At 38.7% G+C, this 26569-nt stretch overlaps 1 protein-coding gene and 1 long non-coding RNA gene across 7 annotated transcripts in view; one reads left to right on the forward strand and one right to left on the reverse strand.

The window, feature by feature from the left end:
- The window catches only part of L3MBTL3 (L3MBTL histone methyl-lysine binding protein 3), a 123676-nt gene extending 99298 nt beyond the window's left edge, over positions 1–24378 (forward strand). For all 6 annotated transcript variants that reach the window (XM_023230610.3, XM_023230614.3, XM_023230611.2 and 3 more), the window contains 4 exons: positions 2144–2223; positions 16355–16524; positions 16747–16809; positions 22549–24378. In XM_023230610.3, coding sequence (XP_023086378.2) covers positions 2144–2223; positions 16355–16524; positions 16747–16809; positions 22549–22692 — 457 coding nt within the window. In that variant the 3' untranslated portion in view covers positions 22693–24378. The remainder of the gene's footprint in view (positions 1–2143; positions 2224–16354; positions 16525–16746; positions 16810–22548) is intronic.
- On the reverse strand, positions 16111–26075 carry LOC111554903. The gene is made up of 2 exons (XR_002735363.2): positions 25614–26075; positions 16111–16623 (listed from the first exon to the last, which is right to left on the reverse strand). It is a non-coding gene; the product is annotated as an uncharacterized LOC111554903 (long non-coding RNA).
- Positions 26076–26569: the final 494 nt, after the last annotated feature.

Consider the following 26569-nt stretch of genomic DNA (forward strand, 5'->3'; position numbering starts at 1 on the left):
TGCTTTAGTAAAACCACAAAAGGGTAACTGCAAATTATCAGTGGATAATTGTGATCCTGAAAACTGAAATATACAGAAAATTTTGAATTTTTAGCTTTTGGACTCATGACGTTTCTCTATTAAAAAAAAAAATCAACTACTCGTCAGAGCCTCTAGAAAAACCACAATAATTGGACATTTATTTTATTTGGGAAATGCCAATTTAAAGTTATATTGCTGTAGAGTATGGTTTTTAATAATATTTAATATAGCCATTTACAAACTATTTGTTGACCACAGTACTTTCTGGGATAGAATTTGTGCACTCAGTATTATTTCCAATTTAATATAAAACAAATTTGGAAATTCATAGAAGTTAATTTTAGCATGGTAAGCTAATTTTAACATGTAATTACCAAGCATAACTGCAGCATTATTTTTACAGAGAAAACACAATTTTTATCAATACTTCAGCTAATGTTCCTTCTCCAGTTATCAGTGACACTCTTACATTTGTTTTTTCTATAGCTTCATCCCTCTACTTTCTATGGAATAAGAGACCCTGTCGTCATTTAATTGGTTTCTCTTGGAAAAAAAATAATGATTCTCCCCCATTGTCAAAAGAGCAAGTATACTTCAGCAGTTGTAGCAAGTTGTTTTTAGCATGAACTAAGCCAGGGAGCTCAGATTCAAATGAAATTTCACATTTGCTCCTGGAAATGATCTTTCTTAAAAATAATATCTCATCACAGGATGATCACTAATAAACAATAAATAATTTTAAGTTGGCAATAAAAATAGAAAATGTATTTATTGCATGCTTACTGTGTTAGTGTCATTGTGTTACTATATTTTCAAATGGAGACTCAATTAGTGCCTTTGTAATTAAAACTATAGAACTCCTTTTATATTTGTTGGGATATTTTGTTTCAAATGTATTTGCCGTTATTAAAACTTTACAGAACTATGCTCTGGATCTTTAAGAAACTGTCGTGTATTTGTAATGGTAACAGCATGTATGAAACAATAGCACATCATAAACACGGAATATTTTAAAGCACTGAAGTGTGTAGGCCAGATAGCATATTCTGGATAGAAGAAATTGCAAACTGGGGTTTATTGTGAATCCTGAGAATGGAATACATTAGGGTGAAAAATTTTTATTTATTTTTTTTTATTTTTTATTTTTTTTTTGAGGCGGAGTCTCGCTCTGTCGCCCGGACTGGAGTGCAGTGGCCGGATCTCAGCTCACTGCAAGCTCCGCCTCCCGGGTTTATGCCATTCTCCTGCCTCAGCCTCCGGAGTAGCTGGGACTACAGGCGTCCGCCACCTCGCCCGGCTAGTTTTTGTATTTTTAGTAGAGACGGGGTGGATGGTCTCGATCTCCTGACCTCGTGATCCGCCCGTCTCGGCCTCCCAAAGTGCTGGGATTACAGGCTTGAGCCACCGCGCCCGGCCTAGGGTGAAAAATTTTTAATCCCTGAAATTTAAGAAAAGTAGTTCCTTTTTTTTTTTAAAGAAAAAAAAAAAAAAAACATTTTTGCCCCTGACATAAGGAGTAAAGCTTTAAATTAAGATTGTAATGGGTCTATTCCATTTTGCAGTATCTCTGGCATGTTTAGTTTAGCATTAGGTTATTCCTGGTCAGAAAGAGGTGAAATCACTTCAGCTGGTGGATTTGACTTGATTAAACCAGGAAAAGCTTCCTAGAATTGGGATTGATTCCCCCGAGCCAATCTTAGCCTCCATCTGAATCCTGGTGCTGAGTAGTATATGGTGACTTAGTTAAATGGTGTGGACTTTCAAAACATCTTCTTTTTTTAAATAGAAGTCTTACCAAACTGTGTAAGTACAATTCCACGTGAATACATGTTCCAAATTGTAGTTGAATTATTCAATAGCTACATTTTCCAGAATAGTTCATTTTATTATCCTTAGCTTTAAAATCTTCTTCCTGAATAGGAAATGAAAATTGATAATGAAGAAAATGGACATTTATAGGTATTATTAATTAATTGCCTTGTAGTATAACTATATATCCTTTCTAAGACTTCAGTAGCATCCTTTGGTTTAAAATTAAGAAAAGCAGTTGTTGAGATGCAGTTCTGAACCATTTTTAAAAAATGTTTCTCTTGTAAAATATTGAATTGCCTGTTTTTCTCAGAGACCAGCAAGCTGATGATGTCAAAGAAGACTTTGAAGAGAGAACAGAAAGTGAAATGAGAACATCACATGAAGCCAGAGGTAGCCATAATAATTCTCATATTACTGATGTGTATTACTGCTAGTATGAAACAATCATAGCCTTAACTGGAATATAACAGTCTTTTTTATGTTAAAAATGAATTTTATTGTTTATTTTTATTGTTTTAGGTTCAGGGATACATGTGAAGGTTTGTTACGTAGGTAAACTTGTGTCATGAGGGTTTGTTATACAGATTATTTCATCACCCACGAATTAAGCCCAGTACCCGATAGTTACCTTTCCTGATCCTCTGCCTCCTCCTGGCCTCCACCAGCAAGTAGACTCCAGTGTCTGTCCTTTCCTTCTTTGTGTTCATAGATTCTCATCATTTAGCTCCCATGTATAAGTGAGAACGTGTGGTATTTGTTTTTCTGTTCCTGCATTAGTTTGCTGAAAGAATTATTAGCCTCCAGCTCCATCCATGTTCCCGCAGAAGACATGATCTCATTCTTTTTTATGGCTGCAAAAGATGAACTTTAAGTTTGGTTACCTTATTCTTTTTTGCAGGCAATAAAAGTTTATTGTTCAGTATCAATATAGTATGTAATTTTTTATATAGATTCATTTATGGTGTGTATTAACAGTCTCACATATTGGTACAGTATTGTACATAAAGTTTGGTAAGACATTCTCTTTGGACCTTGTCACACATTTTCTTTAGTATTGTTGATGTCATTTGCTTCCTATGTTTAAAACTCAATTCAGAATGTGTTTTGAAATCCAGATATTGTCTTAATCTAATATCACAAAATGAAAAAAAATTACTTGAACAATGTTTTAAGTTATATTGGAGGAAATCATTTGTCCTGCATCTTTGTTAAAAATATATTGCTTTGGGAGGCCAAGGTAGGTGGATCACCTGAGGTCAGGAGTTCGAGACCAGCCTCGCCAACATGGTGAAATCCTGTCTCTACTAAAAATACAAAAATTAGCCAGGTGTGGTGGTGCATGCCTGTAGTCCCAGCTACTCGGGAGGCTGAGGCAGGAGAATCACTTGAACCTGGGAGGCGGAGGTTGCAGTGAACCAAGATCACGCCATTGCACTCTAGACTGAGCTACAGAGCGAGACTCTGTCTCAAAAAAAAAAAAAAAAATACAGTGGTTTAATGGTTTAATTAAGCAATGAAGTAATAACTGTTAGTCATAGTATAGATTGTATTTATAAATCAAATATAACAGTAGTTATTTATTTTTGTAAGAAAATGTCAGTCTGATTATGATTTTGATTGCCCCTGTGAACTTTGCTTTTCATGTAAATAGTTTGGTTTAGATTATTATAAGATTTGAGAATGGCACCTGATGACTTCGTGCAGTGACCTATTTCATAAGTGATGCTTTGATTTCCATATCTGATTTTCATAAAGCAATCATTTATGATTAATTTAAAAGTTATAGTCAGTGCTGTCTTCAGCACCCTTTATAGTGTTTATGTAGCACAGCGTACAAACCCTATAAATGGCCAGAGTTGGAATCTCTGCTCTGCCACGTGCTGCTTTGTGATCTTAGACATGTCATCACACACCTGTGAGTGTTTCTGTTTCTTTATCTGTCTATCCAGGAGGATGATGATAGTATACCTCCCTCATCAGATCGTAATGAGGATGAAGTACAGTCACATTTGTAGCTTGCTTACAACAGTGCTGTGCAAGTATTCGATTATTTAAAATGTTTCTGATTATGGAAAAGGTAGAAAAATATTTAATTTATGAAGATTTTGTTATCAGGGCTATTTTGAATTCTTAGACAAAAGCTTCGGCCTTTCTTTGTGAATGGTGGTTTATAAGAGGAGGTAAGAGCGTGGCCATCATTCAGGTCTCAGCTCTACCACTTCCTAGCTGTGTGGCTAGCTCTGGGCAAAGTACTTAACCTGTTTGTGCCTCAGTTTCGTCTTGTGTAAAATGGATGTAGTAATAGTATCTATATCATTGGATTATTGTGAGGATTAAATGCATCAGTGCCTGGAGTATTCACTCTTATTAATAGTAGTAGTATTGTGGAATAAGTGTCTATTGTATAGAATTACCTGATCATTAAAAGTTCAGATTGATTGATAATAAAATCTTCTAGGCTTTAAGCTTGTTGAGGGAGTAATAATTTGATAACATTTTTAGTTTCTCAGTGATCTTTTTAACTCAGTGTTTATTTAACATTTTATATGCTGGGCCAATTTTCATAATTTCTTTCTGAAAATTGCGTAATGGAGAATTTCCAGTTTATTAACATATACTATGCATGGTATTCTCGTATTTTTCTTGGTAGTTTTATGTCTTTCTAATTTTTTCTTTCTATTTTTCTTGATTTGAATTGCCTAAGTTTTTGTTTTATTCCTTTCAAGGAACCATTGCTAGGATTCATGCATAATTCTTAATTTTGTAATTTTTCAAGTCATTTATTTTTGTTGTTTTTTACCTGTAAAACCTGTAGTTCAATGTGCATGTTTTACTTATTGTCCTACTTTTTGTTTGTGAAAGAGAGCTTTATAAACTAAGTTGTTTTGAGAATTATTGCTCATATTTTTATAGGTGAGATTGGTCTATAATATTCTCCTTTACTTTCTCATCCGGCTTTAGCCTCCTAAAATCAGTATAATTTTTCATCTTTTTCACATTTCTGAAACATTTTGAATAAGACTGTATCATAAAATGTATCTATAGTGAAATCATGTTACAATTCTAGGCTTCCTTTTAACATCTTTCTTAGCTTTAGATTTCTTTTATCTTTTTGAAATCATTTTTCAAGAACGATTTTGTGTGAAAGAGATTTGGTTAGCACTTTGTCCAATACTGGATAGCACCGTCCAGTAGTTTACTGGTTGTCTTCACCTAAAATCAGGGAGCTTTGTCCGAAACCAGGCCTTATAACATCTGAAGACGTTTCTCAGTAACACTGGGGACCTCTCAGAGCCTAGTCAGAGGGTTTCCTCCTGCCTCTCAGTTCTTAATAGAGCCCTGGCTGAGTGCCTTAGATTGGCTTTCCTTTAAACAGATGCTGAGAGTGCTTTGTACAAGAGGTTTGTTGGTGAGTATTCTTGGGAGCAACACCAGTGAGAGTGAAAGAAGCAGGATTGGGCAGACCGAGAAGCTGAGCTGTGATGTAGTTAACAGCAGAGGCCTTAGCCCATCTCACAAGTTGTGCAGGTGGCCGTTCGGAGTTTTCCCAAATTCAGGCAAGGGAACCAGACTTTTGTATCTCTGAATTGACCAATCCTCGGATGTTTGCTGGGAGGGGCACATATCCTTGGGCAGGGAAGCTCCTTTTGACTTTGGGCAGTTCCAGAGAGGGAGGCAGCTCTGCGCATCTGCATTCCACAGGGAGGAGAATGAAGCCCTGTTTCTGAAGGGCGCAAAGAATGGCCCACCGCAGATTCACTGTATTCAGCCAGATGTTTGGTCTGTTTTTCTTTGAGGGAAAATCAAACAGAACAAAAGAAACAAACCAAAATATCTTTTTAACTATGTGAGATTAGGCCAGCTAAATTCAGTCCACTCTCTTGGATTTGAAAATGAACCTGGCTCTTCAATTCAGTCTTCTTTTGTGATGTTTGCCTGGGAAGTCCTGAGCCTTTTTGATTCTTTGATTCAGTCTTTAGATCCAGGAAGCCTCCTTAAGTTAGAGTTAGAGTTGTGATTATTATTAATACTTCTGCTTCATTTGTCTCTTTCTGGAAGGTAATACCTATTCTTCTTGGGCTGGACCCAAGGAATGATATAAAAATACTTAACAGTTCATTTGGTAACCGGCATAGCACAGGACAGTTAAACGGTCATCTTAGTACTGGAGCAGGGTCCTGAAGGCTCCGTGCTATAACAGAAGTTACACTTAGATGCTGGATCTTGGAGAAGTCCCACAAGGGACTGACTGCATGGTGGGAAGTAACTGTTACCAACCAATATGAAAGTATGTTAATATTTTAACAACTTCGGCATTTTGTGATGTTGTCGACATGTTTTTCAAGTTGAAATAACTCACTCAGTCTCTCGTTCTGTCGAGTGTGCTATTTACTGCCTTTAACGTGAATTTTAACGGCAGTGTCTCTTATTTTCCTGTGATTTCCTATGTTGGCTTGTTCTCTTTTCATAGCCTATTTTTGTTTTTTAGAGTTATTTCCCCTTGTGCATTGCTAACATCATGAAACTCTTCTGTCTATAACTCAGTGATCTTCTTCTGATGTTTTCTAGAACTTTTTATGAGAGGTCCCATAGTAATTGTTTTCTGTTTGATCATTTTTGCATCCCGAGAAGTTTTCCCAAGGTCTTTTGTGAACAACACTAAACGCTTCATGTTCTGTTTGAGTCCTGGCACAATTCCTCTTTCAGACCCGAGGCTGAAGGTCAGGTAGATGTGCTCCCTTCTGGAGCCCTCTTGTGAACGAACCTACAGGTGCCTACCAGTGTCCATTCTCATTTCCACTCCTCCAGTGGCAGAAGCAGCCCTTTCAAACCTAGCCTGGCTGGGGTGGCGTGGGAGTGGGAGAGAACGCCTCTTGCAGTGTGGGTAGCATTTATTGTAGAGGACACTTGAGAAACCACGCTAAGTTGCTTTACAGTGTCAAGAGGGTTTAAGACTCAGTAGGCCCATGAGGCCTATTTTGAGTCTAGGAGCAAATTGATTTAAAAGACGCACACCTGCGCGCACACGCGCGCGCGCACACACACACACACACACACACACACACACACACACACCCTCTTAAAAAAGGATATTTCCCTCCCCCATCCATTTCTTCTGTTAATTCTGTTTAGTTCAGTAGAGTATGTGTAATTATGAGCTTTGGGGGGTGATTCCTGCTATGCTACTGAATTTGATCTTCGGGAGCTTTAACTCAGTACTTCCCTGCCTCCCTCCCTTTCTCCCTCCTTACCTCCCTTCTCTCCTTTCCTCTTTCCCTCCCTCTCTCCCTCTCTTTTTTTTTTGCTTCTGTCTTCTCTACCTGAATAAGTAGCTCATTCCTACCATTATGGAAGGCCCATTAGTAAAGACTTGAATGATTTGACCTTCAAATTTAAATTGTTGTATTCCTGGGAAAGGTATGGTTTTGTTTTCTCTTCTGCAACCACTCTCTCTCTTGGGTGGCTCATGTGTGGAGAGAACTGAATTCTATTTTATAACATGCCAGATTCTCACCTAAAAAGTCAGGCTTGCTTTTTGCTTCCATAGCCATTGGTTTAGTTTGATTATTAACCTTGAAGTGATCCACAGTTATCTTTCATGCCTGAGTTAAGTGTCTTGGAAGTTAATTTTATCTATATTCCTTCATGCTGTGAATTCACTTACTTTACCCAAACACTTTTATTGTTCATCCTTTTATATTTGGTCACCAGTTAGTAGAAATATTAAGAGATACATCCCATTTCTTCTGGTTTTATTTTTTCCTTTCATATTGAAAGCATATTTTATAGATTCATGAAATGTTAGCCTAAGAGGGTTATTGACTCATTTTCATTTTTACTATTTTATACCCAATATACTCCCAGTTATATGCCTTTCTTTCAACAGAGGAATAACATCTCCCATTTGCTGACTGCTTGCTATATGCCAGATGCTGGGGTAAGCATTTTAGAAATACCATGTCATCCTTACTACAATACTGTTAATTTGATTTAGCCAGGAATATAGAGAGCTGGTCAGTGGCAGAGTGCGGCTTTGAATCCAGGTTTATCAGACTCAAAAACTGACCCTCTTGACCACAACCCTATATTTGGTGTTAGGAGGCAGGCAATTGAGGATCACTTCCTGGTGCTGCTGCTGCCTCACAGTGTGGCTTTGAGCATGTCAGGGCTGGACCTCCGTTTCCTCACCTTCGCGACAGCTCCCTCAAAGCGTTGTTTTGAAACTAAACTGAGACAAGGCATTTGGAGATTCTGGTTTCGCTTTTGCCACTGGCCTAAAGGAACAGGAATGAGTCAGAACAATTGGTAAGCAGTAGCTCCTGCTGCGGCTTGTCGACTTAGCATTGTGGGAGCAGATTTGGATCCAAGTTTGCAAGCGGCAAGGAGCATACTGTGTACCTCCTTTTGTCTGGCACTTGCCCTCCTGGGTGAGCCTACCACATGATGGTTCTGTTGGGCCCTAATGGGAACAGTCTGGTAGAAGCAGGTTCTTACCCTCCATGGTAGCGGAGATGTTTCTTTCCACCAAAAGACCTCACATTTGAGGTAGTGTTCCCTATATTGAAGATGTATTGTCTTGTTTCTCCTGAAACACCAAAGGATGTTTATTTCAGGATCATCTTTATCTGAAAAGTCTTCTTACAAAGGTATTTTCTCTGCATCACTTTCTTCTACCCTAAGCCAAATCAGGAACTTTAATACCTGTACTCAACCAGAAATGAGAGACACGTGAGCAGATTTGATTTGCAAATTTATACTTTGGATAACAACATTATTATTTATTAAACTTCATTTCAAGAAAGTGTAGGGACAGAGGGTAAGCTTCCCCTCTGCCTTCTCTGAGGGTTCACTGAGATGACTGACTATAGATTAATAGGAGAAAGAGAATATATTAACGTGCATAAACGTGGGAGTCCTGCAAATATGAGACTCGGGGCCAATGGTTGAAGCCTATGACCACTTTTCATAGAGGAAAGGGGAGTGGGGGTGGGATTGGTGTAGGCAATTGTGTAGTAAATAATTTTCAGGAGAAATGAATGAGCCCAAAGAACTATGGCCTGGGACAAAGTTTCTCTGAGTTCTGTGGGAGGTTGCAGGAAGGCGAGGAACAGAACTTCACTGTGAACAAATGTTTTCTTACTACAAATGTTGTCTTACTATGTAGATAATGTCTCTTGGGTAATCTCTTGGAGCTGCCCTGAGAAGAACAGATGAAAAGTCTCTCTGGGCATGGTGATGACTTTTAGTGGTTAAGTCTTTCTTGGCTATTTGATGAGACTTCTAAGTTGGCAGTTGCATTTCTTTTGGAAAGAAGTTTTCTTAGATAAAGAAATTCTAGAGAGTTTCTCTCTGCACATGGAAAAGAAGGGATCAGAGAGACCAGGACATGGGGGAAGGTCAGAGGGAGACCTCGCTTCTGAGGCTTACTTCTGAGGCCTTTCAGTTTCCTTTAATTCAGAGCATTTAGCATGCCAAAGTGCTACATTTTGTTGTAGCCTAACAAAAAGTCTGCAAGTACATGCTGTATTTATATAGCTGTCGAGTTTCTGATACGGTACAGTACTGAATAAATATTGCTGAATGAACAACTTTCATATAGTAAACAATAGAGGCAGGCCTTTATCACTAAGAATCAACATTAAAAAAAATCCCTTGTTTTCTATTTTTTTAGAGGGATGAAATAATGAAGTCAAAGATCCACAAACTTATTTTTCTTACTATTACTCCCATCTGTCATTTTCTTCTGATATTAACGAGACCCAGCAATTGATGTTGTTTTAATGATATATTTCCACAAATGCATTAAATTGCTTTCCAAGTCACCAAAGTGAGACTTCCATGTTTTTGTTATTTTTTAGTAACATTAAGTACTTTATTTGATACCAGCTGTTGGTTTATATAACTTTTATTATCCAAATAATACATGTTTATTATAGAACAATTAGCAAATACAGGGAAGCAAAATGGAGAAAAAAAAATTTACATGTAATTTTATACCACTTTCTGAACATGGGGACCTACTTTTTTAGACTATTTCTATCTGAAATGTTATATAAATTACTTTGTAACCTGCAGTTTGCGTAAGTATTTATACTTCTTGCAACATAATATTAAATATTCTATGGATGGATGTAGCATCACTTAACAAACCAATCCCCTACTGTTGAGTCATCTAGGCTAGTTATTTTGTATCTCTGACTGTTATAAATGTTTTGCAATAAACTTTAGTAGTGATTAGAATCTTAGGAGTGTGTGTGTGTGTGTGTGTGTGTAATATAAACACATAAAAGTGACTTATGTAAGGTAAAAGAGGCTTATTTATCTTCCACATAAAGGAAGTACAGAGCTTGGTCCAGAATTTAAATGGTACTTAACAGTATCAGGAAATCAGGTTCCATTTATCTTGCTGCTCTGCCTTGCAGAGTACCTATTCCTAACACCATATTACGGGTTAGAGGTGGTTGCTGGAAGGCTAGCCATTAAAGTACTATTCTACCCAGCAGGAAGGAGGGACATGTTGGGGAGTGGTGGTGGGTGTGCTCTCAGCCTTTAAGAGCACTTCCAAGTCCAATTAGCAGAACTCATAGGATATTGTAGATTCCACTTCTGCTAGTGTCTGTTAGTCATGTGGCCACTTTTAGCTGAAAAGGAAGCTGGGAAATGTAGTCTTCATCTGAGTACAATTACATATGTGGCAGAGACCCTCCACTGTAACTGGCTTGGAGATGATTGTTGGTGTTCATGCTTCGTTATTTTCTTAAGATGAACTTCTAACCTTGGAATTGTGGAGTCAGTGGATGATAACTCAGAAGAAATCTCTTCCAGGTGAGAGAAAAGACTTTTGCCCAAAGCCACTTCCTTGGAGTGTCTTTGGTTTCTTTAGCATACCAGTGCATGATGAAGATAAGAATGGGAAGCATTCTTTTATCTCACTGGAAGGTACCATCCATCCAATCTATGCAGAGAGCATCAGCTGACCCTGATGGAGGTGCACAGGTGCAGGGTCGGTAGAGGCACCTCTTACTGGGACTTTGCCAGTGAATGTTTGAAATTTGATTATAAAAGAGATTCTAACAGTACGTTCCTTATACCATGCAATAATATCTCATGACTTGTAGGGCCAGGGATATTAGTGGTACTGTGTTCCAAGACTGGAAGCCACTTTTCAGCTGGTCCTGTCTGACTTGTAGGTAGACTTAGATCTTCAAATTTGGCACATAAAAATCTTGTTATCTTTTTTTTTTCAACAAAACATTGGTCTTTATGCCTCTTATGAATGACTAGAGGGTCTTTAGTGTCTGTCTCTTTCTCATACATATGTATAGGCCTCACTGAGAAAATTTTTTGAAGAAATGTAGTGATTATTTGATTAAACATTAGACTGAGTAGATTAATTTGTTCATAAACATAATGAATGTTATTATTTTTCTCTGCAGTATACTGTGTCCATTTTAACGTACTGTCACTTTTCTCTTAGTTCTTATCTTTCCACTGTTGAGGATGACAGCTTTGGTTCTACAAATAAAATGTATCAGATTGTTGAATCAAGAATCAGGAAGGATGACCATTCCTTCCATACGGTAATTTTAGTTATTCCCAGTCAGCCTAAAATATTTGTACTCATTGTGGAAGCACGCAACCTTGAAACCAAGTGGGGCGAGTGAGAAAAGAGTTTGATCACATACCTTTGGTCAATTTTCATCACAGGAAACTTCAGAAATACAGAAAACTTCTTAAAAAGTTTTCTTTTCCATGCATGTCAATGATTTGAGAGGAGGGTGGCAAGAAATAGGGTCCTAGGCAAAGGGTGTGGCTGAAATGTCTTTAGAACACTAGGCTATGTTTCCTGGGTCTCATTGTGCACATTTAAACCTACCCTTCCTTACTCTTGGCACTGAACCAGCTACTGGAGCCAGAATGTATTTGCATTTATTTTAGCCTGTATCGTAACATGGTAAAATAAAAACCTGGAGTCACTTTTCTGTGCAGTTCAAGGAATGCAGTGCAGATTTGCTCAAATGAAGCTGCTTTCTTTATTCCTTTTGGATTAAAATCATAGGAGGTGGCATGTTCTGTGGCTGATAACATCAGTTAGTGCCGAAGACTCAGCGAAAGGAAGGAAAGTCTTAATGCGAAGGATGCAGAGTTGGTACTAAGATTGGAAAAGTATGTATGTCTAGGCCTATTTATAGTATCAGATTTAAAAACATGCAGAGGCGACCACAAACATAAGGGCTTTGGTGTTTTTAGTCATTTCCTTAGAATGGGTTAGTTATTTTTCTAAGGAACAATGTTCGGAACATTAGAAATGAATTGTGAATAATACAGCTTTTAGCAGAAAATAAAATGAAAATAGAGTAGATCTGCAGTGATAGAATGAACACTGCTGAGTGTTAATAGAACATAAACAGTAATAGGACAAAGACTATGGTTTTGGAAAAGACTATATGGCACCCACTCAGGATACAAATTATAAAGTCAGCCCTATTGTTTTACTGTAGTGTAGAATTGGAAATCTTACCATTTCATATAAAACTGTCTTATGAACTATGTACAAATATTTTATTTCAGATAATAGCTAAGCTCTTTAGAATACCCAAGATTAAAAAGATGTTTTTAAGTTACTCCGTATTTTGCTACACAAAAATTCCTTAAACTCTGGGCAATTCCAAAAGGAAAAGAGAAAAACAAACTGTTTCTGGTTGATACATTTGGTTCATAATAGATATTCAAGAAAATAGGATGAGGACCTACATCTTTGAGCTTGGCTGGATGAAATGTGGAAAGAGGGATAATGATGGCTTTTTAAAACGTGTTTGAAGATTTGAACTGTTTCATGTGGAGCAGACACTAGAATTTCTCTGTATGAGCTCAATGAGGTAGAACCAGCACCAGTGGTTGTCAGCTCTAATAAAACAGATTTTTGACTCAGCATAGTGACTTTCTAGCATTCAGAGCAATTCAAATTTCAGAATAGGCTAGTTTAAGAATAAATTTATTAGAAAACTGCAACAGAACAATAAGAAATAATTTTTTTAAAATTTACCACTTATAACAGCCTCAGGAAACATCTGATACATAGGAATAAATTTAACAAAAGATATGCAAGATCTCTACCTGAAAATGACAAAATACTAATGAGAGACATTAAAGAAGTGCCAAAGAAATTGAGGGATTGCTTCTTTGTGGATTGGAAGACTCAATATTGTAAAGAAGTCATTTCTTAACCAAATTTATCTACTGGAAATTTGTCTAGTAGAAATGTATCTGATAGAAAGCCTAATCTAAATCTTAGCTTTTTTTTTTTTTAAAAAAAAACAAATTGTAAAATTGATAATGCAAATGCAATAGCCATGGCAATCTTGAAAAGACCTACATCACAGACATCAGTATACTTACAAAGTGATAGTAATTAAAGCTGTGGATTGGGATAAACAGACCAGTGGGACAAAATAAGGAATCTGAAAGACACTGATATTTATGTTAAAACTAGCACCGCAGTACAGTGGGGAAAGGAAAGGATGGTCTTTACAGTAAATCGTGGTTGGATAATTAAAAATCTATATGGAAAAAATCTATGAATATTGATTCTTGCCTAATATATACGCAAGACATAAATATCAGATGGATTGTAGATCTAAACATGAAAGGTAGAGCATAAAGTGTTTAGAGGAAAGCAGAGAAAACTTTTTTTATGGTCTTGGGGTAAGCACAGGTTTCTTTAATAGACACATAAGACATTTACCGCCGGGTGCGGTGGCTCACGCCTGTAATCTCAGCACTTTGGGAGGCCGAGGCGGGCAGATCACAAGGTCAGGAGATCGAGACCATCCTGGCTAACACAGTGAAACCCCGTCTCTACTAAAAATACAAAAAATTAGCCGGGCGTGGTGGCGGGCGCCTGTAGTCCCAGCTACTCAGGAGGCTGAGGCAGGAGAATGGCGTGAACCCGGGGGGACGGAGCTTGCAGTGAGCCGAGATCGCACCACTGCACTCCAGCCTGGGGGACAGAGCGAGACTCCGTCTCAAAAAAAAAAGACATTTACCATAAGAGAAAAAACTAATAAATTAGACATTATTACAGTTACTTCTGTTATTCAAAAAACCCTATTAAGAAAGTAAAAAGGAAGGCACAGAGTGGGAGGAGATATTTGTAATGCATATTTCCAACAAAGGACTTCTACCCAGAATATATATAGACAACATGTATAAATCAGTAAGGAAAAAGGAAGACAACCCAGTAGAAAAGTAGACATAAAACATGAATAAGCCCTTTACAAAAGAGCCTCTCTATGTGGACAATAAACATAGGGAAAGATTACCAATATCATTAGTCATCGAATGCAATTGTAACCGTAACGTGATACCACTATACACCCACTATAATGGTTAAAAAGAAAAAGATAGACAATACCAAGCACTGGTGTGAAGTGAAGCAATTGGAACTGTCATATGCTGTTGGTAGGTATTGTGCAGTTGTTTTGGAAAGCTGGCAGGATTTCCCAAAGCTTAATGTACACAAATGCTATGACCTCAAAGTTTCACTCTTTGGTATATGTGCAATGGAAACACATACATGTGTTCAAGAAATTGTTACCGGAAAAGGGTCCCGATCCAGACCCCAGGAGAGGATTCTTGGGTCTCACGCAAGAAAGAATTCGGAGCAAGTTCAGAGTGAAGTGAGAATGCAAGTTTATTAGGAAAGGAAAGGAATAAAGAATGGCTACTCCAAATGGTTGCCCATTTTTGTGGTTATTTCTTGATGATACGCTAAACAAGGGGTGGATTATTCGTGCCTCCCCTTTTTAGACCATATAGGGTAACTTCCTGATGATGTTCACATGGCGTTTGTAAACTGTCCTGGTGCTGCTGGGAGTGTAGCAGTGAGGATGACCAGAGGTTACTTGGTTTTGGTGAGTTTTGTCTGACTTCATTACTGCAACCTGTTTTATCAGCAAGGTCTTTATGACCTGTATCTTGTCCCCATCTCCGGTCTCATAGTGTGACTTAGAATGCCTTAACCGTCTGGGAATGCAGTTGTCTCAGACCCAGGAGGTCTCAGCCTCATTTTACCCAGCTCCTGCTCAAGATGGAGTTGCTGTGGTTCAAATGCCTCTGACAAAATAATCTGTACAGGAATGTTTGTAATAGCACTGTTTGTCATAGCCCCAAATTAAAAACCACTCAGATGCTCATTGTTCATGATCTCCAAATAAATTAGAGTATTCACAACCACGAAAAACCATACAACAAAGAGAAGGTAACTTCTACTACTCACAACAATGCGAATGAATCTCAGAAACATGCTGTTTAGAGAAAGAAGCCAGATACCCAAGTTTCCATTTTAAATACAATTCAAAAGAGGGTAAATGAATCTATGGTGTTAGTAGTCAAGGAAGTGGTCACCCTTGCTTGACAGGTGAGATGTGATTGGAAGTGTGTCCTGGCCACGTTTTGTTTTCAGTCAGGGTGTTGGTTACATGGATGTGTTCACTTTGTGAAAATTCAGTGAGCTTTACACTTAGTGATTTCTGCATCTTTCTGTAGATCATAGAAATACAAAAGCAAGGCTTTTGTGATGGAATTGAGGTGTCCTTGTAACTGAGCTGGTGTGTGAGCAGAGAGGAAATGTCGGGGAGGTGCCTTTCTTCTGAGGTGCTTTGAATACCTAGTTTTCAGAAAAGGTTTCTGTTCTAAAGGAGCATAAGGAGATGACGATTGACAGCTCTCAGTCAAGCGTCCAGAGGACAAAAATCCTTTGCTAGAGAATGGCTGTTTTAGGAAAGCGGCCATAAAACTAGGTTTGGATTCAGAAGCTCTAACGTAAATAGAATATTCAGTAGGTTTTTTTGTTGTTTTAAGAGATGGGACCTTGTCCTGTAGCCCAGGCTATAGTAAGATTACTTAATAGTTTTAATTTTGATCTGAACAAATTAAAAAATGACAAAAGTATTTGCATTTCTGCTGTTTTATTTTTATTGCAATAATTTCATATCCCTGTCAAAAAACTAAATTGGCTATTTAAGAAATCAGTATGATTAGTAAATAAGAAGTTAAGAAACCAAAGCAAGCCCTGAAACAGAAGGAGAGAAAGGACGCTAACTGTGAATACATGGTAAACACAGGTGTTGGACTTAAGATGCAACTTGGCTGTTACCCTTACAACATCCAAAGCAGAAAGGGGAACAAATAAGCAACTTCCTAGGATAAGACTAACTTTCCTTCCCATTAAAACTTTGAGGCCTGTTTCTTATCTGAAGCATTAAAGAGACAACGTTGAACAACATAATGAAGCATATTTTTAGCAATGAGTGCTGTAGCAAATAATATCAGTTGAATTTACAGGCTGTTTTTTATAGTGACCTTCCGTAAAGACAAAGAAGAGCCTATTCAATAGCATAATGCTGAGAGGAACCAGTGCTTCAACCACCCCCACCCCAGTCTCATTATCTGGGAGATGCATGGCATTTGGGGCTTGCTGCTTTCAGAGAGTGATTCCGCATTTGTTTTCATTGACCAGGTGCCCGGGAAGAACCCACCGTCCAGCAGGCACAGCGTCGGTCAGCTGTCTTTCTGTCCTTTAAGTCCCCAATTCCATGTCTGCCCTTGCGCTGGGAGCAGCAAAGCAAACTTCTTCCAACTGTCGCTGGAATCCCTGCCAGTAAAGTTTCCAAATGGAGCACAGACGAGGTATATTTTATTTTCTTTGCTGCCAGACACACCAAATACAGGAGTACTGGCTTAAGAGGTGTGGAACATTGAGCGTAGGTAGCGTTAAGTCTTTTTTTTCTGAAAGAGAAGAAATTATTCTGAGAGAAATAACTAATGCATATGGGTTACATGTTTTGAACCTGTAGCATTTAGATTCTGACTATGTTTTTTAACTGGGAATTTTGATATTGCTTTTGACAGGTGTCAGAATTTATACAGAGCTTACCTGGGTGTGAAGAACATGGAAAGGTATTTAAAGATGAAGTAAGTGTTCCACTAAATTGCAATATGTTACTTAATGGGATCAAAGCACTGAAATGCAGTGGATGGTGAAATGTGTGGAATTGGCAGAATCAAAAAGAGATGGGTTGCGTTGAAATTGACAAATTGATGTATACTAACAGGCAGTATGAATCAGTTGTATAAAAATGTCTTTGTATAAGATGAGATGCAAAAGAATGTTTGTGAGTACCATTTTATGATGCCCCACAGCAGTAACACTAGGCTCCTTCTAAAAAGAAAATGCACAGAACTTAATAGCATGCGTTTATATAGTTTATAGTACAGAAGAAGCAGCCAAGGAAAGAAATAAGCAATGTTTTATCTTTTTAATAAAGTGAAATTAGTTTCCATTATTTTATTTTCCAACATCATTCTAACAACATGATTGACTCCATTTGAGATTTGTAATAAGTAATATTAGCATTATGTCTAAAAAAATCCCTTAAGTCATATACATTCCTCAGTAGTGTTTATAATAAGATATTTATCACAGTCCACTTTTGGGACATTATTGTATTAGTAGTTTTCAACTACCTCTCCAAAACTTCAGTATAAGGGGTGATTAAGAATGGTATCACTTATGGCAGTGAGCACTGGAATAAAAAGGAATCTGGTTTCGAACTTTTAATTCTGTAAGCATACAGCAGGAGACCCTTATTCAGTAGAGACCTTAAAAAATAAGCCACTTGCCTGTCATCTCCTCCAAGTAAAGCAGTCAATTACCCCTCTGATTTTGGCTCTGTCTACTCCTGCCAGAAGGCAGAAAGTAGACTGAGTAATCTCAGAAGGTTTTCTCCAACATCTGCTGTCTATAGTTACACGCATACACACCTTGTTTGCCCCTATGTGTAAAGCGCAACTGTTAAGAACAGCACACTTTCAGTTGCATGGCAGGAGTGTAGACACAGCTAACAATCCAGCCACCAATTATCAGTGTTGTTACACTGTGAGGTATAATTTATGCATTAGAGGAAAGCCTGTTAAAATGCACAAGGATCTGATTTCCAACATCCTTTTTCTGATTTATGTTCTTACTGTGCAAATGTTTTATTTTCTATTTGATCTTTAATTGGCAGTTATTCAGATTTTCTTTCCCTGAGTCCTAAGTGTCTTCACTGACATTCTGAATTCATTTTCTGTTTTTTTTTTTTCTCTCTTTTTTTTTTTAATCGAGATGGAGTCTTGCTCTTCTAGCCCGGGCTAGAGTGCTCACTGCAACCTCTGCCTCCCAGGTTCAAGCGATTCTCCTGCCTCAGCCACCCGAGTAGCTGGGATTACAGGTGCCCACCACCACACTCGGCTAATTTTTTTGTATTTTTAGTAGAGACTTGGTTTCACTGTGTGTTTACCAGGCTGGTCTTGAACTCCTGACCTCAAGTGATCTGCCCACCTCGGCCTCCCAAAGTGCTGAGATTACAGGCATGAGCCACTGTGCTCAGCCTGAATTCATTTTCTATCACTGAATGGATGTAGAGCCACATAGGGAGCTGTTGGTGTGTCTTGGAAAGTGTCATGTAGTCATTACTTTTGAAAGTAAGAAAGCATTTTTGAAAATAAATTTATAATGCATCTCTTTTATAACTTCTGTTTTTTATTCTGTTGATATCTAAATAATCCATATAGGTTTGCTCTGTTATTCAGTTTAAGTAAGATTCAAGTCTAAATTCAAAATGACATGGTATTTCTTTGAATAATTTTTTTATTCATGGTAAATTGTCTTTGGAGATATTCCTCAGTTACCAAATACCCTCAAAGCCAGATCCTTCTCTAGAGGAGTAAGATAGTTAATATTGTCTGTCAATATCTATTATTCACTCATTCACTCTGTCATTCATTCATCTGGTGCACATTTGTTAAATTCCGACCATGTGTATGTTACTTTGTGTCATGCTCTTGTGAGAAGGATGATTCAAAAATAGTAAAACCCAATCCTTATTCTCAAGTGTCTCACAAAGTCAGTGGGTTTGGGTTTTGAGTCCTACAAGTAAACCATAGTACAAATCTAACTGAAGTCTTATAAATCGTCTCTAAAAGGCAAAGTACAAGTATTCAGATAGGCTCTTGTTGGAAATTATCCTTGACTTCTCTTTTACACACGCCACATGTCATCTGTTGAAAATCCTATTCAGTGTATCTTTGAAACATATAAAACCCTATCACTCTACCGCACTGCCACCCTGATCTGCGCCGCCATCCTCTCCCACTTGGATTAGTGCAGTAACCTCCATACTCATTTTCCTGGTTCTGTTTTTGCTCCTCTACAGTCTATTCCCAGCACAGCCAAGGTGACCCTGTTGAAACCTAAGTCAAACCATGTGACTCCTCTGTTCAGATCCTTCCAATAGCTTCATCTCTCAATCAGAATAAAAACAGAAATCCTTATAAGGGCCTGCAGTCTGATACCTCTTTACCTCTCTTGCCCCCAGCTCTCTGTTTGCCCTCCCCCTCACGGGTCTACACACTGGCCTCCTTGCTGTTCCTCTGATTGTCCAGGCTTGCTTCCGCTCCTCCTTCCGCACAGAACGCTCTTCCTTCAGATCTTCACGTGGCTCACTTCTGCTCAGGTGCCAGCTTACCCATTAGTCCCGCCCTGACTTTCCGACTTGAAAATTGCTTCTTGGCGCCACACATGCATCCCTGCTCCTGCTGCCCATTCATCTTCCTAGTCAGCTCTGTTTAATCATAGCACAAATCCACAAATCACCTGTTTTTTTTTTTTTTTTTTTTGGAAACAGTGGCTCGCTGTGTCACCCAGGCTGGAGTGTAGTGGCACAATCTCAGCTCACTGCAACCTCTGCCTCCCGGGTTCAAGCGCCTCTCATGCCTCAGCCTCCCAAGTAGCTGGAACTGCAGGTGCGCACCACCACACCCAGCTAATTTTTGTATTTTTAGTAGAGATGTGGTTTCACCATGTTGGCCACGCTGGTCTTGAACTCCTGACCTCAAGTGATCCACTGACCTCAGCCTCCCAAAGTGCTGGAATTACAGGCATGAGCCACTGCTCCTGGCCAACATGAGTCACTTTCTAACTTACTGATTAATTGGCTTACTTAGTATGTTTATTGGCTTATGGTCTGTCTACCACTTCTAGAATGTAAACTCCACAAAAAGTTTTTTGCTTGCTTGTTTTTATTTTATTCCCTGCCATAGGTCTAGGTCCAAGAAGAGTGTATGGAATATAATAGACATTCAGTATATTTTTATTGAGTCAATACACTCATGCCTTTACACTCTGAGAAAGACTCATTCAGACAGAGCATGTCACTGTGGTTTCGAGTTAAGGCATTGGAAAAGACCAAATAGTGCACAGTGAAAAGGGCAGTGAAATGGAAGGCAAGAGCTCCTGAATTCCACATCCCTCTCCCTCGTTTTGGGCCATTAGCAAGACACCTAATGTCTGGAATTATAGCATTATATATGCATTGCAGAAGCTAATAAAAAAAAGTAAGCCTTGTAATACATTGCAGTGGTCACTGTTGTTCTTAGGATCTACTTTCTTGAATAAAGTTTACTTCCTTCCAGTCAAGGCTTGTTATTACAGGCACATGTCAGAGCAACCTGTATGTAATAAAGAGTTTAGAAGTAGCCTCAAGATTTTTCTTTCTAGTGTATGTAACCTTATAAATAACAACCTACCAAAATGTATCCTTCCTGTCCCACTTTTAACTTCAAATCCCAGCCACTAAGTTCTCTGAATGTTTCTTTTCATCGGTCATCTGTTGTGTTATACTCTTACATAGTTTCAGAAGGAGACTTGGTGTCTGCTGCAAGCCTTCAGTAGGGCCAAGGTTATAATAAACCAATCAGCCTTTGTAGTGGGCTCCTTGGGAATGTCAGTTGACACTTTCATTAATGACTTAGAAGACTTCTACAGGCTATCCATTGTACTAAGGTCTGCCTTGGTTGAGCAAACTGTTAACAGATCTGCCTTTCTTCCTGACCTTGCTTTATCAGAGGGCCGTCATAGCACAAGCAAATGAGAACAGACCAAATGTTTCCAAAAAACAGGAGAACATTTCTCATACCTGCCGCTTAACGGTGTTGCACTTGGAGATTAACATTGGAACATTTTTCCTTCTAGTTCACAACAGCAGGATGTCTTTTTACTGAAATTAGCACACTTTTTCCATATAATAGTTACTTGAAGAAGTTGTCTAAGATGACTCCAGTTCTTGCTGATGAAGCATTTAGGCAGTCTATATTTACAAGTCTTTCATTTTTAAAGGAGAGAGGAAAATCTTAAGAAGTAGCTATTTAATTATATCAGCCTTTGTTTAGAGAACTGTGAGCAGCATTTAGAGTTGTCTTAGTTTGCTAGGACCACCATAACAATGCCAACCACAAACCGGTGGCTTAAATAGCAGAAATGCATTGTCTCACAGTTCTAGAAGCTGAGAATCTGAAGAAGGCTAGAAGTCAGGGAGTTGTCAGAGTTGCTTCCTCCCGCGGGCTGTGAGGAAAGAATCTGTCGTGGGCCTCTCTCCTTGACTTGTAGATGGTTGTCTCCCTTTGGGTATTTACGTTGCCTTCCCTGTGTGTGTGTCTCATGTAGTCTCTCTTTGGGTCTTTACGTTGCCTTCCCTCTATGTGTGTCTCTTTCTCCAGATCTCTCCTTTTTATGAGGATTCCAGTCACAATTGGATTAGGCACCCAGCCTACTCCGGTGTGGCCTCATCTTAAGCAGTTACCTCTGCCTTGACCCTATTTCCAAATAAAAGTTACATTCTGAGGTACTGGGGGTCAGGACATCAACATATGAATTTGTGACAGGGACACCACTCATCCCATAACAGAGTGCATTGCTGTCAAGGTTTCAGATGTTCTAAGGCAGAGAACAGATGTGTGTTTTACTTTTTGTATAAGGTGGGAAAACTGAAAGGGAAACTCTTTTTTTTTTTAAGGTGACAAAGTTACCTAAGAGCTGAAAGACTGTTTCTTTGCTCTGCCCAGGAAGCCAGACATCTTCTTCATAGTATTTTATCTTTTAACCTAAAAGATGCGTTGTGCCTTTGAACTTCTCGACAATGGTAGCCTGTTTTTCAGAAGCGTAGACTTTTGTCTTAGAAGATGTCCAGAGAGAGGAAGGGTCTCTCTCACGGTTACCCTACCCGAGTATTAGAAGAACCACCTTAGTCAGTGACTCTCAACACCAGCCTCACATTCACTGTTTGATTGCCCCTGTTAGTAAATGCTTTTCTTCAGTGTGTAAAGACTAACTGTGGCCACACTAGAAATAAGTGCTATTTTTCCGATTTTCTTCATGGTGGAAGGCTAATTAGGGGGGGGGGGGGGGGAGTTGGAATTAGCTGATATGTTTTTCTGAATTATTTTATGTCCACTAACATTCATGTGTCTGTTACTTCTTCTAATTTTAAAACCTGCCATGATAAAAACTACACTTTGGGCACCCTGAATTTTTCCATATTCTTCTTAACTCTACACCTAATTCAGAGTAATCACAGGAAGGTATGAGCACCTTCTATTTTTCCTGTGGGCTGGTTTTTCAGGTGAATTAGTTTACTTTGTTCGCAGTCCACTTTTGGGTGTGTCGTTGTGGATAAAAAAGGTCCATATATCAAGAAATGTCATTGCACACATGAACTTCTATGTGTGCTTTTTTAGCATTGCTATGTAGAAGACAGCTGATAATTTAACCTTGAATATTTTCTGCAGCACTGCATCTTGTTAATCCACGTTCTGGTGTTTTTTCCCCCATTTTAGCAAATTGATGGAGAAGCATTTCTCCTTATGACTCAAACAGACATTGTTAAAATTATGAGCATTAAACTGGGCCCTGCTCTCAAAATTTTCAATTCCATCCTGATGTTCAAAGCTGCAGAGAAGAATTCTCACAATGAACTTTGAAGATGGTGAATTCTGAATACCATCAGCATTCTGCTTTAAAGCTCATGTTTTATTCAAAGCACAAGGACGGTTATAACTCCTAAGTGAGAAGTCTCCAAAACTCAAAAGAGCAACACTATCGGATTATTTATATTCCTCAAGAGACAATATATATGAATTCTTACGAAAGTGCTTGAGCTTTTAACCAGGTACTGTCTAACAACAGTCATCTTTTGGTTCTGTTCACTGAGCTAAATTTATCTTTGTAAATCTTTTTGAGTCTGGGGGGGGCGGGGGGAAAGGGGGACTTCATTAATTATTTATGGTAATGGGGGGGCAGAGTAAGAACTTTTGGCATTTTGTAAACATTGTTGAATTCTCTTTCATGTACACTGTTTCTTTTTCAATACTTTCAGAAACCTTTTTATATAATCAAATTTCAATTTAAACCAAATTAGTCAAAACCTGGCTAAGTTTAGCCAGTAGGACTGTTATCTGTATGGTTAATTTTGTGCCATATTTTGAATTGCAACATTATGCTAAGTATAACTTTGCAAGTCATGATATTGCCTAACTGCTTGTCATAATTGTCAGGGCTGAATAGTTGTAAGAGTGACTTTTCTTTGAATCAGTGTTTTTCCTTTTGCACGCATTATGAAATGTTAAACAAATTACTTTTCACCAGCATCTTTACTATAATTACCAAAAACATGTATATAAAAGAATGAAATTGAAAAATAAAATATATAAACATAAATAAATTAGGTAGTGTATTTGAGTGGCATCAGTCTCACACATCTTGGTGCCCCCGTGTTTACAAGAGCCAGATGGTATCAGAGGCGTATGCAGTTGTATGCAGTTATGGTTGGGGGGATGTTTGTGAGGGTGTTGAATTTATCATTTATGAGATGATCTTGAGCTTCTAATTGTCATTGATGAAATTGTAGTGCTTTACAGAGACTGAGAGCTCATTCTGTCAACAGAAACACTAATCTGTAAAGAGCCCTGTCTCAGGTCATGCATTGTCCTCCAAACCCAAAGGTTTTTTTCAGGGTTGGCTGAAGAGCAAGTGTCGTGGTTTTACTGAAAAGGCAAGGTGTGAAGGAGCAACTTCATTTGAGACAAAATCTGAAATTCTCACAGATCAGGGAGGTGATTTCCCAAAGTAATTAGCCAAGAACCTCCATCTTGGAAGGATTCCTTTTTCTGTAGAATACTTTGCCTCGATATATAAGCATACAGATGCACTTTAAATGAAAACCCTTGATTATAAATTGATAGCTGGTAGTGTTTCTTTTGCAAGAATGCATTTCTAAGGCAAAAGGTAAATTATTTTGTCCGTCTTTTGATGTACTTTCTGATTCCAGGGTTGGATATTTATTCAAGGACTATTTTAAAAATAGAAAGTAAGTTTGTAGCATGCTGTCTGAATTCTGGCGGAAGTTCCACCTCTTCTTTAGTTGCTTTCGTTTTTTATGATGTAGGACTTCCTTTGATGTCCCCGTTGGAAGTCCATTAGCAGTCCTTTGCATTTGTCAATTCAAGGTAAAACAGGGTCAGTGACATCTACAGTGTCCCAGTCATTTATTTGCATGAATCTGCTTAAATAAGTTTTTTGTTGTTTTTTTCTTTTTTATGTTTTGTTCAGAATTTGTACATTCAAGTTGTACTTGTTATATCTGATATGAATGAAATAAAATCTTAATTGCCCATGCTTTTTACATATGTATGATTTTTAAGAAAGCTTCTCAAATAGGAGAGGCAGCACAAGAGCAGGAAGAGCATCAAGTATTCGGACATTACTAGTTGTGTCACGAATCTGTAGGATTCAGAATTGTCAAACTGTGTCCCAAGATGATGACAAAAATACTGAAAGATTATATTGTTAGGTCAAGTACAATTCATCCCCATTGGGAATTTTTCTTTTCAAGTGTAAAGCATAGAACTAAAGCATAATTTAAATCATGAGATTTTAAACATCATCTTTTTTTTCTGGAGACAGAGTCTCATTCTGTCCTCCAGGCTGGAGTACAGTGCCGTGATCTCGGCTCACTGCAACCTCTGCCTCCCGGGTTCAAGTGATTCTCCTGCCTCAGCCTCTTGAGTAGCTGGCATTACAGGTGCCCACCACCACAGCTGGCTAATTTTGGTATTTGTAGTAGAGATGGGGTTTTACCATGTTGACCAGGCTGGTCTTGAACGCCTGACCTCAGGTCATCTGCTTGCCTCAGCCTCCCAAAGTGCTGGGATTACAGGCATGAGCCACCACTCCCAGCTGATTTTTGAAATCTTATTGAAGACATCCACTCATTCTATGCAACGTGTTGTTACATGTTAGAGGCAAGGCATTAAGCATCCATAGGGGGGTGCAGAATTCACTGTACCTCAAGAAGGTGAAAACTCTCACCACTCCATCCCAGGGATATAGTCTAAGTTTTAACAGGGAATATAGGGCACCATGATTGTAGGGAGATCTCTGAAATGAGAGATGCAGGCTTGGGGTAAGACAGACGGTGGAAGCCAAGCTCAGTGGCTCAACCCTGTAATCCCCCCTCCTCAGGAGGCTGAGGCAGGAGGATCTCTTGAGCCCAAGGATTTTGAGACCAACCGAGGCAACATAGCAAGATCCCATCTGAAAAAAAAAAAAAAAAAAGAGAGAGGGAGAGAGAGAGAAAAGGTAGGAATAGAAATATACACCTTGAATAGGACTTTCCCATCTAAAGGCATTTTTTTTTAATTGAAAACACTGTGCAAACCGAATAAAACCTTTCTGTAGGTTGATATTTGTCCTCGGCAACTTCTAGATTCAGTAGACTCAGCCCCTAAATAAAATAGGGTATATGTTGGTCAAGCAATGTTGAATGTAGCAAGTGTCAGGACCGTGCTGGGCACTGGGGATGGATACACCATTGAGACAGACAATAAAATCGGCTTGAATCTACCTTCAAGGTTAGCCCATGTTTGTGTCATGCTTGGAGCCAAACTTCACTGCAGTTTCCCTGTAGCTACCTTGTCATCCTGTCCCGGCCTGAGAGAGGCTGTCCTTCAACTTTAGCCATAGGGGTGTGTACCTTATAAGGAAAAGAATCTGTAAGAACTTGGTAAATTTATTTGGGAATAAAGGACTAAAAGGAAGAAGGAGTAATTTGGGGAAATAAAGGAAAGTTTGCAAGGAACTAAAGGTACATTCTAGTGAAAGGGAAGAAGTGAGTACTGGAGGATAGGAACTTGGTTAGGCAAAATGATTTGTGCCAAATTGTTACTTACTCTGCCTGATGTAAGTAGTTAATTAATAATTGTAGCCGGGCGCAGTGGCTCAAGCCTGTAATCCCAGCACTTTGGGAGGCCGAGGTGGGCGGATCACGAGGTCAGGAGATCGAGACCACCCTGGCTAACATGGTGAAACCCCGTCTCTACTAAAAAAAAAAAAAGTACAAAAACTTAGCCTGGCGAGGAGGCGGGCGCCTGTAGTCCCAGCTACTCAGGAGGCTGAGGCAGGAGAATGGCGTGAACCCGGGAGACGGAGCTTGCAGTGAGCTGGTATCAGGCCACTGCACTCCAGCCCGGGCCACAGAGCAAGACTCCTTCTCCAAAAAAAAAAAATAATAATTGTAGAAATGGGCAACTGTTCTTTGACTTCTTTTATCTCACTGACTTCAGCATTTTAATAAACAGTCCTTATTAGAGAGAAAGGTATCTAGTAGGCTGTTGACATTTCAGTGATAGAATAAATACTTTGCAGTATTTCCAGAGATGAGTAGTGTAAAACTATTTCTTCAATAGTTCACATGAACCTTTCTTTTGTTTTTTGTTTGTTTTTTGAGACACAGTCTCACCCTGTTGGAGTGCAGTGGCATGATCTCGGCTCACTGCAACCTCTGCCTCCCAGGTTCAAGCA

The sequence above is a fragment of the Piliocolobus tephrosceles genome, chromosome 5, assembly GCF_002776525.5.
Source record: "Piliocolobus tephrosceles isolate RC106 chromosome 5, ASM277652v3, whole genome shotgun sequence".
Taxonomy (NCBI): Eukaryota; Metazoa; Chordata; class Mammalia; order Primates; family Cercopithecidae; genus Piliocolobus; species Piliocolobus tephrosceles.